The sequence below is a fragment of the Bufo bufo genome, chromosome 1 (genome assembly GCF_905171765.1).
Source record: "Bufo bufo chromosome 1, aBufBuf1.1, whole genome shotgun sequence".
Lineage (NCBI taxonomy): Eukaryota > Metazoa > Chordata > Amphibia > Anura > Bufonidae > Bufo > Bufo bufo.
In genome coordinates, this window is record NC_053389.1 from 607,146,196 (window position 1) to 607,164,318 (window position 18,123).

Here is an 18,123-nt window from a genome sequence, read left to right on the forward strand (position 1 = left end):
TTGCGCATTTTTCACTGAACGCATCCAGACCTATTCCGCTCATGCTCGTCTGCAAGGGGCCTAAGGTGGATGGAGATTTAGCAGGTGATGCTATACAGATACATTTTATTGAATGGCCCAGAGCCTATACTAAATGTTTAATTACATACAGTTACAAAATTATCCAGATCCAAGTGCTGGTTTGAAAAATTTTGAATATTTTTCGTGCCACAACCTCTTTAACCCTTTAAGGACCGGGTCATTTTTCACTTTAAGGACCAGACTGATTTTTGCCACTTTGTGGTGATAACTTTAAAACGCTTTTACTTATACAGGCCATTCTGAGATTTTTTTCTCGTAACATATTGTACTTCATGACACTGGTAAAATGGAGTAAAAAAAAATATTCATTTTTAATTTAGAAAAAATACCAAATTTACCAAAAATTTTAAAAAATTTGCAAATTTTTAAGTTTCAATTTCTCTACTTCTATAATACATAGTAATACCTCCAAAAATAGTTATTACTTTACATTCCCCATATGTCTACTTCATGTTTGGATCATTTTGGGAATGATATTTTATTTTTTGGGGATGTTACAAGGCTTAGAAGTTTAGAAGCAAATCTTGAAATTTTTCCGAAATTTTCAAAAACCGACTTTTTAAAGGACCAGTTCAGGTCTGAAGTCACTTTGTGAGGCTTACATAATAGAAACTACCCAAAAATGACCCCATTCTAGAAACTACACCCGTCAAGGTATTCAAAACTGATTTTACAAACGTTGTTTACCCTTTAGGTGTTCCACAAGAATTAATGGAAAATAGAGATACAATTTCAAAATTTTACTTTTTTGGCCGATTTTCCATATTAATATTTTTTTTCCGCTATTAAAGCCAGGATTACCAGCCAAACTAAACTCAATATTTATTGCCCTGATTCTGTAGTTTACACAAACACCCCATATGTGGTCGTAAACTGCTGTACGGGCACACGGCAGGGCGCAGAAGGAAAGGAACGCCATATGCTTTTTGGAGGGCAGATTTCACTGGGATAATTTTAACTTGCCATGTCACATTTGAAGACACCCTGATGCACCCCTAGAGTAGATACTACAAAAAAAGTTACCCCATTTTGGAAACAACAGGATAAGCTGGCTGTTTTGTTGGTACTATTTTAGGGTACAGATGATTTTTGGTTGCTCTATATTACACTTTTTGTGAGGCAAGGTAAAAAAAATAAAAAATAGCTGTTTTGGCACTGTTTTTATTTTTTGTTATTGACAACGTTCATCTGACAGGTTAGATCATGAGCTATTTTTATAAAGCAGGCTGTTACGGACGCAAAAATACAAAATACATTTTTTTGGTTGTTTGTTTCAATTTTACATAATAAAGCATATTTTTTTAAATAGATTTTTTAGTGTCTCCATATTCTGAAAGCTATATTTTTTATTTTTAGGTGACTGTCTTATGTAGGGGATCATTTTTTTCAGTATGAGATGACGGTTTGATTGGTACAATTTTGGGGTGCATATGACTTTTTGTGATGTAAGGTGACAAAATGGCTTTTTGACAGTTTTTACTTAATTTTTTTTACGGTGTTCACCTGAGGGGTTAAATCATGTGAAATTTTTATAGAGAAGGTTGTTACGGATGCGGCGATACCTAATATGTATACCTTTTTTTTTTAAAGTAGTTTCATTTTTAAAACAAAAAATAAATTAAAAAAAATCATGTTTTAGTGTCACCATAGTCTGAGAGCCATAGTTATTTTTTTATTTTGTGGGCGATTCTCTAAGGTAGGGTATCATTTTTGCGGGATGAAATGAGTGTTTGATTGGTACAATTTTGGGGTGCACATGACTTTTTGATCGTTTGCTATTACACTTTTTGTGATGTAAGGTGCCAAAAAAAAAAAAAAAGGCTTTTTTTACACCGTTTCTTTTTGTTTTTTTACGGTGTTCATCTGAGGGGTGGTATTCATGTGGTATTGTTATAGAGCAGGTTGTTACGGACGTGGCGATACCTAATATGTATTTATTATTTTATTTTTACATTTTAGGCTACTTTCACACTTGCGTTTGGGGTTCCGCTTGCGAGTTCCGTTTGAAGGCTCTCACAAGCGGCCCCGAACGGATCCGTAGAGCCCCAATGCATTCTGAGGGGACGCGGATCTGCTCAGAATGCCTCAGTCTGGCTCCGCTTAGCCTCCGTTCCGCTCAGCAGGCGGACACCCGAACGCAGCTTGCAGCGTTCGGGTGTCCGCCTGGCCGTGCGGAGGCAAACGGATCCATCCAGACTTACAATGTAAGTCAATGGGGACGGATCCGTTTGAAGTTGAAACAATATGGTGCAATTTCAAACGGATCCGTCCCCCATTGACTTTCAATGCAAAGTCTGGACGGATCCGTCTGACCAACTTTCACACTTAGATTTTTTTCGGAAATATAATGCAGACGGATCCGTTCTGAACGGATACCATCGTCTGCATTATAGGAGCGGATCCGTTTGTGCAGACACCAGATGGATCCGCTCCGAACGCAAGTGTGAAAGTAGCCTAACACAGTAAAAGCATTTTTGAAAAAAGAAAAAAAATATTTTAGTGTCTTCATAGTCTGAGAGCCATAGTCTATTTTTTGGGCGATTGTCCTATGTAGGGGCTCATTTTTTGTGGGATGAGGTGATGGTTAGATTGGTACTATTTTGGGGGGCATACGCCTTTTTGATCGCTTGGTGTTGCACTTTTTATGATGTAAGGTGACAAAAATTGCTTTTTTTGACACAGTTTTTATTTTTTTGGTGTCTATCGGACAGGGTAGATCATGCGATATATTTACAGAGCCGATCGTTACGGACGCTGCGATACCTAATGTGTGTTTTTTCTTTTTTTTTTTTATTATAAAATCAGGGGAAAGGGGCGTTATTTTCTTTTTTTTCCTGTTCACATAGTTACATAAGAGGTTGTTATTTGTGGGATATTAGGCGTATAGTGTATTACTGTACAGCAGCGGCGGCATGAAGCACACGGCGTCATAGCAACCAAAGACGCCGTGCGCTCCTGCTGTCAGCAGGAATCCCGGTCGGGTTACCACGGACCGCTCTCGGCCCCGGAACACGGCCGTGTGCATGAGGCCTTAGTTGTACTTTCTAAAGGCACCAGTTAATATTAAATATGATGTAGTGGGAAGCTGGAATAAAAAAAATAACCATTTCAAATTAAACAAAAAAACAAACGCAATTCCATCACAGGTCTAGTTTTTATGGAGTTCCCTATGCAGAAAAACTGACCTTTTACCTTCATTTTCTGAGTTACTACGATTACAGCGATACCACATTTATAGCTTTTCTTATGTTTTAATACTTAATATTTTTTCAATTTCTTAATTTATTTTTTTATTTGCATCCCCATATTCTGACCCTGATAACCCTTTAATAGTTATTTCTACAGAGTTTTATGAAGGCTCATTTTTTGCAGAGCAATATGCAATTTTTATTCATACCATATTGGAATTGGGGGGGTGAAGTGACAAAAAAAAAAAAATGCTGAATCGATTATTTTGATTTTTTTCCCGTTCACTGTATGGGATAAATATGTTAATATTTTAATAGTACAGGCGTTTTTGGACACTGTGGTGCAAAGGATATTTTTTTTTTATCGTTTTCTTTATTATTGATTATAATATTTTATTTTTACATATTTTTAAAAACCTTATTTTTTTTACAGGTCCCGTTATGGGACTTGAATATGCAATCTTCAGATGGCTTCTCCTATACACTGAAATAAATTACCGTAATTTTCAATCCAAAAGAGGGGTTTTTCCCCCTCTTTTGGATTGAAAATTACGGTAACTTATTTCAGTGTATAGGAGAAGGGCAGTGCATCTTATGAAGCGAATACTAATGAGCGCTTCCATTATGCAAGCACTCATTAGTACACAGTAGGACTGGGGAGTAGTGAATATAGCGTTCCTGGTGTTGGCTTTACCCACCACTCCCTGGTCTTCTGCCAGTGCTGCGCTGTGTCACTGCAGCCTCCGTATGTAGGGTGCATGTGCGCAAACTATGACCTGATGATGTGTGCAGCAATGTAGGAACAGCGGCACCATCAGGAGCAGGAGAGGTAAGTTATTTAATTTAATTTTATGACTGATCTGAGATCTGATGAGGATTGGGGGTTCGATCTGAAGTCTGATGAAAATGCTCTCGTTTTGTTTTCCTCTTCTAAAACATAGGTGCATCTTATAGTCATGTGTGTCTGATAGAGATCCGTCATAGGGTCTCAATACCGGAAAAAAACGCCTCCGTCTTGTCAATGGGGACGAAACGTAACTGAACAGAATGGAATGCTCCAAGCTGCGGTTTTCTTTCCATCATGGGATGCAGAGCAAAACAGATCCGACATGACCCACAATGCACTGACAGTAGAAAACGCATCCGTTCCCCATTGACTTTCAATGAAGTTCATGGTGGATCCGTCTTTGCTATTTTAAAGATAATACAACCAGATCCGTTCATAACAGATGCAGGCGGTTGTATTATCAGTAAAGGAAGCGTTTTTGCTGAATCCTGCCAGATCCAGTAAAAACACTAGTGTGAAAGTAGCCTAAGGCGGCAAAAAGAAGTTGAAAAATACAGTAAATGTCTTTAACCCATCTAAATTTTTTGATGGAAGTCATTGATTTACATGTGATATGATGATGTGACATCAGGGAACCTGCCGTGCCTATTAAGTCACACCCCACTGCAAAATGTATATCAAATGTTAAAAAATACAATCGGATTACCAAGAAGCCTATATAAAGTATAGCAGCACATGAGCAGTTCTTAATATTAATATATTCCCCGAGCAGGCACCACAGTATTGTGTGGTTGTCTTGAGGATAAATAACTTCCCTATGAATCTCCTAATGATATTTACTAAATTGATTTATTCTAATCGCCAGTCAAGAATATGAAACAGTGTAGGTTTCACATTGATGTAATGGGGGAATCCTTCACCATGTGCACTCTTGCACAGCATATCTCAGAATGAAAATCTGCTTAATGGCGCATTGGAGACATTTATCAGTGCAAGGATGTCATCCTTTTTGAGTAATTACATTAAAGGGTAACTGTCATTTTTTATTTGCTACTTTATTACAGCTAGGCATGTATACCTGAGTTAGTCTGTCAATGATTGCCAAAAGATCTGTAATTACCTTATAATAACAGCTTTCATTAATGTCCCCTGTCCCTTTCCACTGCTCCCTTAAAAGACCGTTGCTATGGCTCATCGGTCTCCGGCTAGGAAGACAGAGGGGCGGTCCTTCACACTGCATGCCTGCATTAGGCTTCAGAAAGAAGAGGCGTGTCTCTCAGTAATCTAATCTGATTGGCTGGCAGGAAGCTGCTGGCTACAGCAAGTTTGTATGTGAAGTGAGGGAATGCAGTTTTGGCCTCAGAGAACTGGCAGAGGATATAGAAACACTTTATCCAGCTCACCTCCGTAATAAAGATGTAGTCCCGGCTCCAGAGGCCCTAGGGGAGTGTTCCCGTGACAGGCTGCAGGTAAGTAAAAGAAGACGGTCCTGGAGACATATGAGGTTCCTCTTTCAGCTTTGCTTTAATGATTTATCAGAATGACAGACATCACCACCTTCCACATGACATAGCATTGACGCGTTTTGGGTAACCACCCTTAGTCGTAACCAGTTACGACTAAGGGTGGTTACCCGAAACGCGTCAATGCTATGTCATGTGGAAGGTGGTGATGTCTGTCATTCTGATAAATCATTAAAGCAAAGCTGAAAGAGGAACCTCATATGTCTCCAGGACCGTCTTCTTTTACTTACCTGCAAACTGGCAGAGGAGCCATCTTGTGAAGATCCTTATGATGTAGGATTCAAAACAGTTGTAACTAAGGGGAAAACTCAAGGAAAACAGTGGTATGTGAAGAAACTAAAGATTGCTTTATGCATAATGCTGCTGCAGCAGTAACATATGCTAAAATTGATTTTTTTGATGAAAATATGACAGTTAGTTTCCATTTACACGTCCAGAATTTGGGTCCACATTCATTCCGCAATTTGCGGACCCATTCACTTTCAATGGGGCTGGAACGGATCCGCATCCGCATTTTCTGGATTTGATTTTTTGGGATCCGCAATTCCGTTCCTGAAAAAAATAGAACACGTCCTATTCTTGTCCGCAATTGCGGACCAGAATAGGCATTTTCTATTATAGTGTCTGCTATGCGGTCCGCAAATTGCGGATCACACATTGAAGGTGTCCGTGTATTGCAAAATGGAATGGACCCTTTTTCTGGACATGTGAATGGACCCTTTTTCTTTAAAAGCAAAGGAGTTCATGCAGAACACTGTATTTATCAATACCTGTTACTAGTGTTGAGTGAACTGTTTTGAAGTTCGGCGTATCTAAGAATTCCGTTATGGATTCCGCTAACATGGACCATGAGTTATGGTCCATGGTAGCAGAACCCATAATGGAATTCTTAGATAACCCGAACCTTGTACGCCGAACTTCAAAACAGAAGTTCACTCATCCCTACCTGTTACTGCATCTAATGAAGGGTGTATGGCTTCCCAGCTGAACTGTATGCTACAACCTAGCAGGGATCTCTTGCCTGTTTCTCACTAACTTTGGTTGAGGCTAGGGAACAGCGAATCAACTTCGGATGGTACACTAGGTACCACTAGGAACCGAACCAGAGTTAATTAATAATTCCCAAAGTTATTACACAAAGTCTCACGCGACTTCGAGTAATAACGCTAGCTCATCGGAGCCAATACATTCTAAGGGTCCATTCACACGTCTGTAAGTGTTTTGTGGATGCCACTATATTAGAAAATGCCTATTCTTGTCCGCTATTGCGGACAAGAATAGGACATGCTCTATTTTTTTGCAGAGACGCGGACCGGACTGCGGAACGGAAGTGCGGACAGCACACTGTGTGCTGTCCACATCTTTCCTGCCCCATTAAAAATGAATGGGTCCCCACCTGTTCTTCAAAATTGCGGAACGGATGCGGATCCATTCATGCAGACGTGTGAATGGACCCCAATACTGTACGGAGCGGGAACGCCGTACAGTATTACAACAAGGTTTTTAGAGAATCGACTTCGGATGTACCATCAGACGTCGATTTGCTCATCCCTAGTTGAGGCAGTTGTTATAAAACTGCCTTACACCCGAATTGGGGTCTGTTATCAACTTGCTTCTTTTGGAGTTTGCTAAGAAGGACTTTGATTTTGTTTTGCCTTTAAAGGACATCTGTCAGCAGGTTTGTTCCTATGACACTGGCTGACCTGTTACATGTGCGCTTGGCAGCTGAAGGCATCTCTGTTCAATGTTCATATGTGCCCGCACTGCTAAGTCTACAACTGCTGCGCCCTCTGCACTTTGATGGTGCCTGGTGTAATCACTTTTTCGCTGCCTGGCTCTGTTAAAGTGCAGAGGGCGCAGCAGTTGCAAAGAGAGCAGAGCCTAGAGGCTTATTTGCATATATTAAAACATCACAGCAATGCGGACACATATGACATGGGGCTAACACAGACGTCTTCAGCTGCCAAGTGCACAGGTAACAGGTCAGACAGTTTCATAGGAACAAATCTGCTGACAGATGCCCTTTAAACATGTTTTGGTTCCTGTGCCTTTAACATTCATTTCAATGGGGCCACGAAAGATGCAGACAGCACACAGTGTGCTGTCCGCATCCCAACAAAAAATGAAAGATGTCCTATTCTTGTCCATTTTGTGGACAAAAACAGGCATTTGTAATATAGTGCGGACCGCAAAAACGGATTCGGTCATGTGCATGAGGACTTATGCTGGGGATTTAAAGGGAACCTGTCATTAACGTTATGCTGCCCGTACTAACGGCAGAATAAAGTAGACACAGTCGAGTTGATTTCAGAGGTCTGTCATTTATAAGTTAAAAGTAAGTGGTTGCTGAGAACCAACATCACAATCATTGCAGACTCGGCCTGGAAAAGAGTCATGTCCACCTGAGAAGAGTCCTGGTTATCCATGAATTCCTGCTCTCCTGCCCACCTGCTGATGACTGACAGGCTTCTACCTAGTTTTCTCCCTTACTCTCTAGGAGAGAACTGCCAATCATCAGCAGACGGGTGAGAGAGCAGGAGATTAGGAATAACCAGGACTCTTCTCAGGTAGATTGGACTCTTCTCAGATAGATTTTACTCTTTTTTTAAGGTCTGAGCTCCAATGATTAGGATGCTGGTTCTCGGGAACCACTTACTTTTAGTTCATCAGTGACACACCGCTGAAATCAGCATTTCTGCCACTACTTTATCCTGCCCTGAGTGAGATCAGCATAAAGTTGATGACAGGTTCCCTTTAAACCTTTGCAATGCAGAAATCCACAGCTAAACTAAAGCCAAATCTGCATGCAGGTTTTGCCACAGATCCATTACCAATTTTTTGCACCACAATATGTCCTATGTGAACACACTCTTTAGCGAACTAGCGATAATGCAAATGCTTGTATCTGTTCATAACGGATCCATTTGCATTATTCATAAAAATAAAAAAAAGTCTAAGTCAAAACGGATCCGTCTTGACTTACATTGAAAGTCAATGGGGGACGGATCCGTTTTCAATTGCACCATATTGTGTCAGTGAAAAACGGATCCGTCCCAATTGACTTACATTGTAAGTCAGGACGGATCTGTTTGGCTCTGCATCGTCAGACGGACACCAAAATGCTGCAAGCTGCGTTTTAGTGACTGCCTAAAAAAACGCAACGGAGACCAAACGCAGCCAAATTGATGCATTCTGAACGGATCCTTATCCATTCAGAATGCATTGGGGCTGAACTGGTCCGTTTTGGGCCACTTGTGAGAGCCCTGAAACGAATCTCACAAGCGGACCTTGAAACACCAGTGTGAAAGTAGCCTTATGCACACAAGGGGCCAGATTTATCATGACTCTGACAGCTTACTCCACTTTCACATATGGCTAAAGTCAGTTTTAGCCAAGTCAGATTTATGATCGGCCCTTTAAGACTGTAATAAATGTGGTTTGACGGTAGCAGTTTATCAGTCAGTAAGCAGCTTTACAAAAGTCGCACGTCCTTACGAAAAAGTCGCATGTTCTATTAAAAAGTCTCATAAGATAAGCATGGTCCTCACTGGAGTGAAATTGCGCATTTTTTTGCGACTTTTTAAATAGTCCCAATAGTAAATCTGTCTAGAGATTAATTTACATAAGAAAACACGCCCACTTTCAGAAAACTGGCGAGCATAGTGCAGAGCAGAAAAAAGTCGCAAATTTGTGCTTTTTTTAGCGTCTTTTTCACTCCATTATTCTGACTTGAGCTAATGATAAATCTGGCCCCTTGGTCTGTAAAAAAACAAATCCGCAAAATAAGTGCGCTTTCAGCATTATTCTCACTCCCACCTATATGGACAAGAATAGGATATTTTCTATAATTTGCAGAACAACCACACAGGTCCACCAAAAATAGGGATGTGTGCATGGCCCATATAGAAATGATTGAGTGAGAGTACTATCCGAAAAAATGTGGATAGCACACGTATGAAAAACCACAGTTGTGTGCATGAAGCCTTAGAAATGAGGTATTTATTAACCACCTCCCGTCCGCCCATAGGATATAAACGTCCGGGAGGTGGATCTCTATTTCTGAATGGACGTTCCAGAACATCCGTTCAGAAACTGCAGCTGCACGCTAATCGTGCAGCTGCTGATCGGGTTGCTAGCTGTCAGTGACAGCAGGGCAACCCAGAGAGAAGGCAGGGACAGTGCCCAGGTGTCCCTGCCTTCTGGATCGCTGCCTACACAGCGCTCACCAAGCGCTGTGTATGTAGAGCAGGAAGCGCTATGCGCTTCCTGTTCCGGCCCGGCGGTCATGTAACCGTCGGGACCGGAGAGTGCAGGAGCTGTGTGAGGTCTTTCACAGACCTCGATCAGCCCTGCACTGAGGCTGTACAGCACAGTATTATGCTGTACAGCCTCTCTAGGGGTGCATTTCTTCTGTAACTGGGGCTACTATGTCAGCCCCAGTTACAGGAGAAATCAACAGTGAAAAAAAAAAAGAAAAAGTGAAGTAAATGTCCCCCAGAGGTCTTGTATGACCTTATGGGGGACGAAAAGTGTAAAATAAAAAAATAAAGGGTTGAAAAAAATTAAATAAAAAAAAGGTTTCACATGTAAAAAAAAAAAAAAATTCCCCAAGTAAGGAATAAAAATAAAAATGTTAAAAATAAAATAGACATATTTGGTATTGCCGCGTCCGTAAAAACCAGCTCTATAAAAATATCACATGACCTAACCCCTCAGGTGAACACCGTAAAAAAAAAAAAAAAAAAAAAGTCAAAACAAGCAATTTGTCACCTTACATCACAAAAGATGCAACACCAAGTGATCAAAAACGCGTATGTCCCACAACACAAAATGGTACCAATAAAACCGTCACCTCATCACGCAAAAAATGAGCCCCTAAATAAGAAAATCTCTCAAAAAATTAAAAAACTATAGCTCTCAGAACGGACACATTAAAACATAATTTTTTTGTTTCAAAAATGCTATTATTGTGTAAAACTTTAATAAATAAGAAAAAGTATACATATTAGGTATCGCCACGTCCGTAACAATCTACTCTATAAAAATGTCACTTGACTGAACCCCTCAGAGGAACGCTGTAAAAATAAATAAATAGAAACTGTGCTAAAAAAAACAATTTTTTGGTCACCTTGCCCCATAAAGTGTTATAATGAATGATCAAAAAATCATATGTACCCAAAAATAGTAGCAATTAAACTGGCACCTTATCCCCTAGTTTCCAAAATGGGATCACTTCTTGGGAGTTTCTACTGTAAGGGTGCATCAGAGGGCTTCAAATGGGACATGGCATCTAAAAACCATGTGGAGTTCCTTTTCTTCTGCGCCCTGCCGTGTGCCCATACAGCAGTTTATGACCACATGTGGGGTGTTTCTGTAAACCGCAGAATCTGGGTAATAAATATTGTGTTTTGTTTGGCTGTTAACCATCGATGTGTTAAAGAAAAAATTGGATTAAAATGGAAAATCTGCCAAAAAAGTGAAATTTAAAAATTTGATCTCCATTTTCCTTTAATTCTTGTGGAACGCCTAAAGGGTTAACAAAGTTTGTAAAATCGGTTTTAAGTAACTTGAGGGGTGTAGTTACTACAATGGGGTCATTTATGGGGGTATCCACTATGTAGGCCCCACAAAGTGACTTCAGACCTGAACTGGTCCTTAAAAAGTGGGTTTTGGCAATTTTCTTAAAAATTTGAAGAATTGCTTCTAAACTTCTAAGCCTTCTAACGTCCTAAAAAAATAAAATGACATTTCCAAAATGATGCCAACATAAAGTAGACATATGGGGAATATTAAGTAATAAATATTTTATGAGGTATCACTTTCTGTTTTAAAAGCAGAGAAATTGAAATTTAGAAAATTGCGAATTTTTCAAAATTTTTGGTAAATTTGGGATTTTTTCATGAATAAAGGTGAAATATTTTGACTCAAATTTATGACTATCATGAAGTACAATGTGTCACGAGAAAACAATCTCTGAATGACTTTGATAAGTAAAGGCGTTCCAAAGTTATTACCACATAAAGTGAGATATGTCAGTTTTGCAAAATTAGGCCTGGTCAGGAAGGGGGCAAATGGCCCAGATGGCAAGTGGTTAATAAAAACAAGACCATCATAGATCAGATGTAGTAGCTCACCCAGTCCGGATCCGTAGGCTCCACAGTTACCCTATAATATGTAACTTTTCCATCCTCTCTCTCTTGGACGATCAGTTTGTCCTTAGGAAATCGCTTCAAAAGTTGAGAAATTTCTGTCTCTCTAAGTTTAGTGGCCAACTCTACAGTTAGATCTGCAAACTTTATCTCTTTTGGAATAATCGATGGTCGCTCCACCTTAGTTCTACTAGGTGGTTTTTTATTTCCAGAGACATTATCATGTACAGCTGGAAGCTTCTGAGGATGCCAAAACCTGCAGTTTTGATCCATGGAGCAGTATCCTGAAGCAAAGTACCAGCAGAGCTTTCTGTTTCGGTGCTGCTTGTGGAGCGGTTCAGGGTGGGCCTTTGGTGGGACACGGTTGAGCTCATCTTTGCCATGTGGAGCCAGTTGTTCTGCAACTGCATTCTGCTCCACAGTATTATTTGGTACGAGCAGCTTATTCTTTTTCTCAGGGAGTTTGTGATCTACACGTTGGTGCCGAAATCTGCATCTCTGTCCAAACTGGCAGTAACGTCCCTGGGAGTAGAACCTGCACAAGCGAGGCTGCGGAGCGTGCGGTGTCACCTTCTGACCCTGAGCAGTGTCCTCTTGTGGAAGAGAAGGGAGTTCTGGACTCTGTTCTTCACTTTCTGCCATCGTAATATAGAAGAACGCAGAAGAAACACAACCTAAAGTGAATCATACAAGACTATGGTCAGCAGGGCTTTCCATCTACAAACCATTATCACAGTCATCTATTATGCTGGCCATAAACCATCTAAATGGGTTATCCCCAGTATAGGTCATCAGTATCAGATCTGTAGAGGAGATCTCTGACAGAAATGACCACAACGGAAGGCAACAATAAAGGATCCATTTTTTTTGCTCTTCTAAAAGATCAGAAGAACTGAAAACTATTCAGTGATGTGAACGTCGCCTAAGCTTGGTAGGCTGCAGCGCTCACCGGAGAAAATCCCTTCAATTCTATTAAAGGGGTTGTCCTGTATCAAAGCATGTGTGTGCTATTCAGGGAGGACCCTATTAGGGTGCTGGCACACAGTGCCGTTCTGACATGCATTCAGCAAGCAGTTTTCAATTTAACCAGTTTAGCAGCCTCGTTAACTCTGGTGTTCTGTGTAGTGGGAATGATTTAAAGGGAACCTGTCATCAACTTCATGCTGCCCAAACTAACGGCAGAATAAAGTAGAGACAGGCGAGTTGATTTCAGCGGTCAATTATAAGTTAAAAGTAAGTGGTTGCCGAGAACCAACATGACAATCATTGCAGACTAGGCCTGGAAAAGAGTCATGGCCACCTGAGAAGAGTCCTGGTTATCCATGAAGTCCTGCTCTCCTGCCCACCTGCTGATGACTGACAGACTTCTACCTAGTTTTCTCCATTTCTCTCTAGGAGAGAACTGCCAGTCATCAGCAGATGGGTGAGAGAGCAGGAGATTAGGAATAACCAGGACTCTTCCCAGGTAGATTGGACTCTTCTCAAGGCCTGTTCTGTAATGATTATGATGCTGGTTCTCAGCAACCACTTACTTTTAGCTCATGATTGACACCCCACTGAAATCAGCATTTCTGTCACTATTTTATGCTGCCCTCAGTGAGATCAGCATAAAGTTGATGACAGGTTCCCTTTAAGTAATTTCAGCTAGCTACAATAAAAAACGGCACCCTGAATACATGTCAGAACAGCACTGTGTGCCAGCACCCTAAGGCAGGGTGGGGAGCAACGGCAGACAGTGGGCTTGGCCCAGGATGTCTCTGAAATGTAATGCTACCATTTAATATTACTGCTTTGCTATTCACAGTCATTATTCTGAAAATGTTCCTCGTTGTCCCCGGAAGACGGGAAATCTGCGCCTATTTCTTCAGCTAGTCGCTTAAATAAATGTGTCCTAGTGTGACCACTGAGGGCTGCACAGAAGGACATATATATATATATATATATATATATATATATATATATATATATATATATATATACACATACACAGTACAGACCAAAAGTTTGGACACACCTTCTCATTCAAAGAGTTTTCTTTATTTTCATGACTATGAAGGCATCAAAACTATGAATTAACACATGTGGAATTATATACATAACAAACAAGTGTGAAAAAACTGAAAATATGTCATATTCTAGGTTCTTCAAAGTAGCCACCTTTTGCTTTGATTACTGCTTTGCACACTCTTGGCATTCTCTTGATGAGCTTCAAGAGGTAGTCCCCTGAAATGGTTTTCACTTCACAGGTGTGCCCTGTCAGGTTTAATAAGTGGGATTTCTTGCCTTATAAATGGGGTTGGGACCATCAGTTGCGTTGAGGAGAAGTCAGGTGGATACACAGCTGATAGTCCTACTGAATAGACTGTTAGCTGCTTTTTTCTTGCCATAATACAAATTCTAACAGTCTATTCAGTAGGACTATCAGCTGTGTATCCACCTGACTTCTCCTCAACGCAACTGATGGTCCCAACCCCATTTATAAGGCAAGAAATCCCACTTATTAAACCTGACAGGGCACACCTGTGAAGTGAAAACCATTTCAGGGGACTACCTCTTGAAGCTCATCAAGAGAATGCCAAGAGTGTGCAAAGCAGTAATCAAAGCAAAAGGTGGCTACTTTGAAGAACCTAGAATATGACATATTTTCAGTTGTTTCACACTTGTTTGTTATGTATATAATTCCACATGTGTTAATTCATAGTTTTGATGCCTTCATAGTCATGAAAATAAAGAAAACTCTTTGAATGAGAAAATGTGTCCAAACTTTTGGTCTGTACTGTAAATATATATATATATATATAGAGAGATATTAGATATAGATATCCATACCTCCCAACTTTTTTGACCATTAAAGAGGGAAATGTATGGTCCATTATGTGAAGAATCCATTTTCCTACACATAGATCTATACACTTTAATAGTTTTCTCTTATGAAATGGCGCAAAAATAATCTGAATATAGAAATTTCTAAAATCCCAACTGCTTCAAATAATGGAAAAATATATAAAATGGGCTCAATTATACAGAGAGGAAGCAGAGAAACACTTTATGGTGAATGTGATAATGCAAACCTATACCTCAGATCAAAAAGAGCGACATTTAAAAAGCCAAGAGGGACACTTGGGAGGTCTGGATATGAGAGAGATAGATGGTATTAGACAGCTAGTGGTAGACATAGTATTAGACAGCTAGTGATAGACATAGTATTAGACAGCTGGTAATAGACATAGTATTAGACAGCTGGTAATAGACATAGTATTAGACAGCTGGTAATAGACATAGTATTAGACAGCTAGTGATAGACATAGTATTAGACAGCTAGTGATAGACATAGTATTAGACAGCTAGTGATAGACATAGTATTAGACAGCTAGTGATAGACATAGTATTAGACAGCTAGTGATAGACATAGTATTAGACAGCTAGTGATAGACATAGTATTAGACAGCTAGTGATAGACATAGTATTAGACAGCTAGTGATAGACATAGTATTAGACAGCTAGTGATAGACATAGTATTAGACAGCTAGTGATAGACATAGTATTAGACAGCTAGTGATAGACATAGTATTAGACAGCTAGTGATAGACATAGTATTAGACAGCTAGTGATAGACATAGTATTAGACAGCTAGTGATAGACATAGTATCAGACAGCTAGTGATAGACATAGTATTAGACAGCTAGTGATAGACATAGTATCAGACAGCTGGTAATAGACATAGTATTAGACAGCTGGTAATAGACATAGCATTAGACAGCTAGTGATAGACATAGTATTAGACAGCTAGTGATAGACATAGTATCAGACAGCTAGTGATAGACATAGTATCAGACAGCTAGTGATAGACATAGCATCAGACAGCTAGTGATAGACATAGTATTAGACAGCTAGTGATAGACATAGTATTAGACAGCTGGTAATAGACATAGTATTAGACAGCTAGTGATAGACATAGTATTAGACAGCTGGTAATAGACATAGCATTAGACAGCTAGTGATAGACATAGTATTAGACAGCTAGTGATAGACATAGTATTAGACAGAAGGCAGCCTCAGTCCTGTCAATGTATGGACCGTCTAGCTGTAACGGATCGCGGCCTCCTGAGCACACACGGGCCTTCCATTACAAGCCTGTGTCAGTGCAGACAGCTGCGCCTCTTACACCCACTGACTGCACTGCTGACAGACACTGGTTCTTCCAGCCCCCGGCTCTAAGCAGCTGCTGTCACCCACCTGCACGCTGGTACAACAGGTAAACCAGTCCCCCTGAGCAACCTTGTCCTTCGCAATGAACTTCCGCTCTGCTGTGCGCAGACGCCGTTGGTTCCGTGTCTCTGCAGGGCTGTGCGGTTCTCCCCGTCTTATTATTACACAATACTCAGCCATTTTATCAGTCCTATCATACATTGCGCCGTACACTTACCACACCTCATGCTAAGCACACAGGGGCTCACAATTCAGCCCTAGGAGTCTCTTCTAGCTTTGTCTTTAATGATGATTATTATTATTCTTATTATTATTCCGTTAACCAAGCCAGTTTTCACCCTAAGGACCAAGCCACATTTTGCAAATCTGACATTTTTCACTTTGTGTGGTAATAACTCTGGAACGCTTTTACTTTTATAAGCGATTCTGAGATTGTTTTCTTGTGGCACATAATGGTAAATTTGAGTCACTATTGTTTTACCTTTATTTATAAAAAAAAAATCCCAAATTTACAGAAAATCTGGAAAAACTTACCATTTGGGAAATTTGATTTTTGATACCTCATAAAATAGTTATTACTGTACATTCCCCATATGTCTACTTTATGTTGGCATCATTTTGTAAATGTCATTTTATTTTTTTAGGACGTTAGAAGTTTAGAAGCAATTCTTAAAATTTCCAAAACCCACTTTTTAACCCCTTAAGGACCCTGGGATTTTCCATTTTTGCGTTTTCATTTTTCACTCCCCGCCTTCCCATAGTCCTAACTTTTTTATTTTTTCATTCACATAGCCTTATGAGCGCTTATTTTTTGCAGGACAAGTTGTACTTTCTAATGGCACCATTTACGGTTCCATACCATGTAGTAGGGAGCGGTAAAAAATTCCAAATGGGGTTGAATTGGGGAAAAACGCAATTCTGCAAAATTTTTAATTTTTTTATTATTTTATTTTTTACACTGTACACTATGCGGTAAAATTGACCTGTTATCTTCAACTGAAAAAAAAATTAAAACCTTTGAGGAAATTTTTTTTTTTTCATAACCATATTCTAACCCCTATAACTTTTTGGTAGCTATGTGTACAGGCTGTGTGAGGGACGATTTCAATTAACCTGAGATGAGTCCTGTCCCTGAGATCCTGTACGTGAGATAAGTCCTGTCCCTGAGATGAGTCCTGTATGTGAGATGAGTCCTGTATGTGAGATGAGTCCTGTATGTGAGATGAGTCCTGTATGTGAGATGAGTCCTGTATGTGAGATGAGTCCTGCATGTGAGATGAGTCCTGTCCGTGAGATGAGTCCTGTATGTGAGATGAGTCCTGTATGTGAGATGAGTCCTGTATGTGAGATGAGTCCTGTATGTGAGATGAGTCCTGTATGTGAGATGAGTCCTGTATGTGAGATGAGTCCTGTCCCTGAGATGAGACCTGTATGTGAGATGAGTCCTGTCCCTGAGATGAGTCCTGTATGTGAGATGAGTCCTGTCCCTGAGATGAGACCTGTATGTGAGATGAGTCCTGTATGTGAGATGAGTCCTGTCCCTGAGATGAGTCCTGTATGTGAGATGAGTCCTGTATGTGAGATGAGTCCTGTATGTGAGATGAGTCCTGTATGTGAGATGAGTCCTGTATGTGAGATGAGTCCTGTATGTGAGATGAGTCCTGTATGTGAGATGAGTCCTGCATGTGAGATGAGTCCTGTCCCTGAGATGAGTCCTGTATGTGAGATGAGTCCTGTATGTGAGATGAGTCCTGTCCCTGAGATGAGTCCTGTATGTGAGATGAGTCCTGTCCCTGAGATGAGTCCTGTCCCTGAGATGAGTCCTGTCCCTGAGATGAGTCCTGTATGTGAGATGAGTCCTGTATGTGAGATGAGTCCTGTCCCTGAGATGAGACCTGTATGTGAGATGAGTCCTGTATGTGAGATGAGTCCTGTCCCTGAGATGAGTCCTGTCCCTGAGATGAGACCTGTCCCTGAGATGAGTCCTGTATGTGAGATGAGTCCTGTCCCTGAGATGAGTCCTGTCCCTGAGATGAGTCCTGTATGTGAGATGAGTCCTGTATGTGAGATGAGACCTGTATGTGAGATGAGTCCTGTCCCTGAGATGAGTCCTGTCCCTGAGATGAGTCCTGTATGTGAGATGAGTCCTGTCCCTGAGATGAGTCCTGTCCCTGAGATGAGTCCTG

The 18,123-nt window shown here is 40.4% G+C and overlaps 1 protein-coding gene across 3 annotated transcripts in view; it reads right to left on the minus strand.

Annotated features, from left to right (window-relative positions):
- Positions 1 to 16,065, minus strand: part of LOC120985594 — a 47,077-nt gene extending 31,012 nt beyond the window's left edge. For all 3 annotated transcript variants that reach the window (XM_040413613.1, XM_040413612.1, XM_040413614.1), the window contains exons 1-2: positions 15,965 to 16,065; positions 11,714 to 12,402 (exon numbers count right to left, since the gene is read on the minus strand). In XM_040413613.1, the coding sequence (XP_040269547.1) occupies positions 11,714 to 12,370 (657 nt within the window). In that variant the 5' untranslated portion in view covers positions 12,371 to 12,402; positions 15,965 to 16,065. The remainder of the gene's footprint in view (positions 1 to 11,713; positions 12,403 to 15,964) is intronic.
- Between the last annotated feature and the right edge of the window lie 2,058 nt (positions 16,066 to 18,123).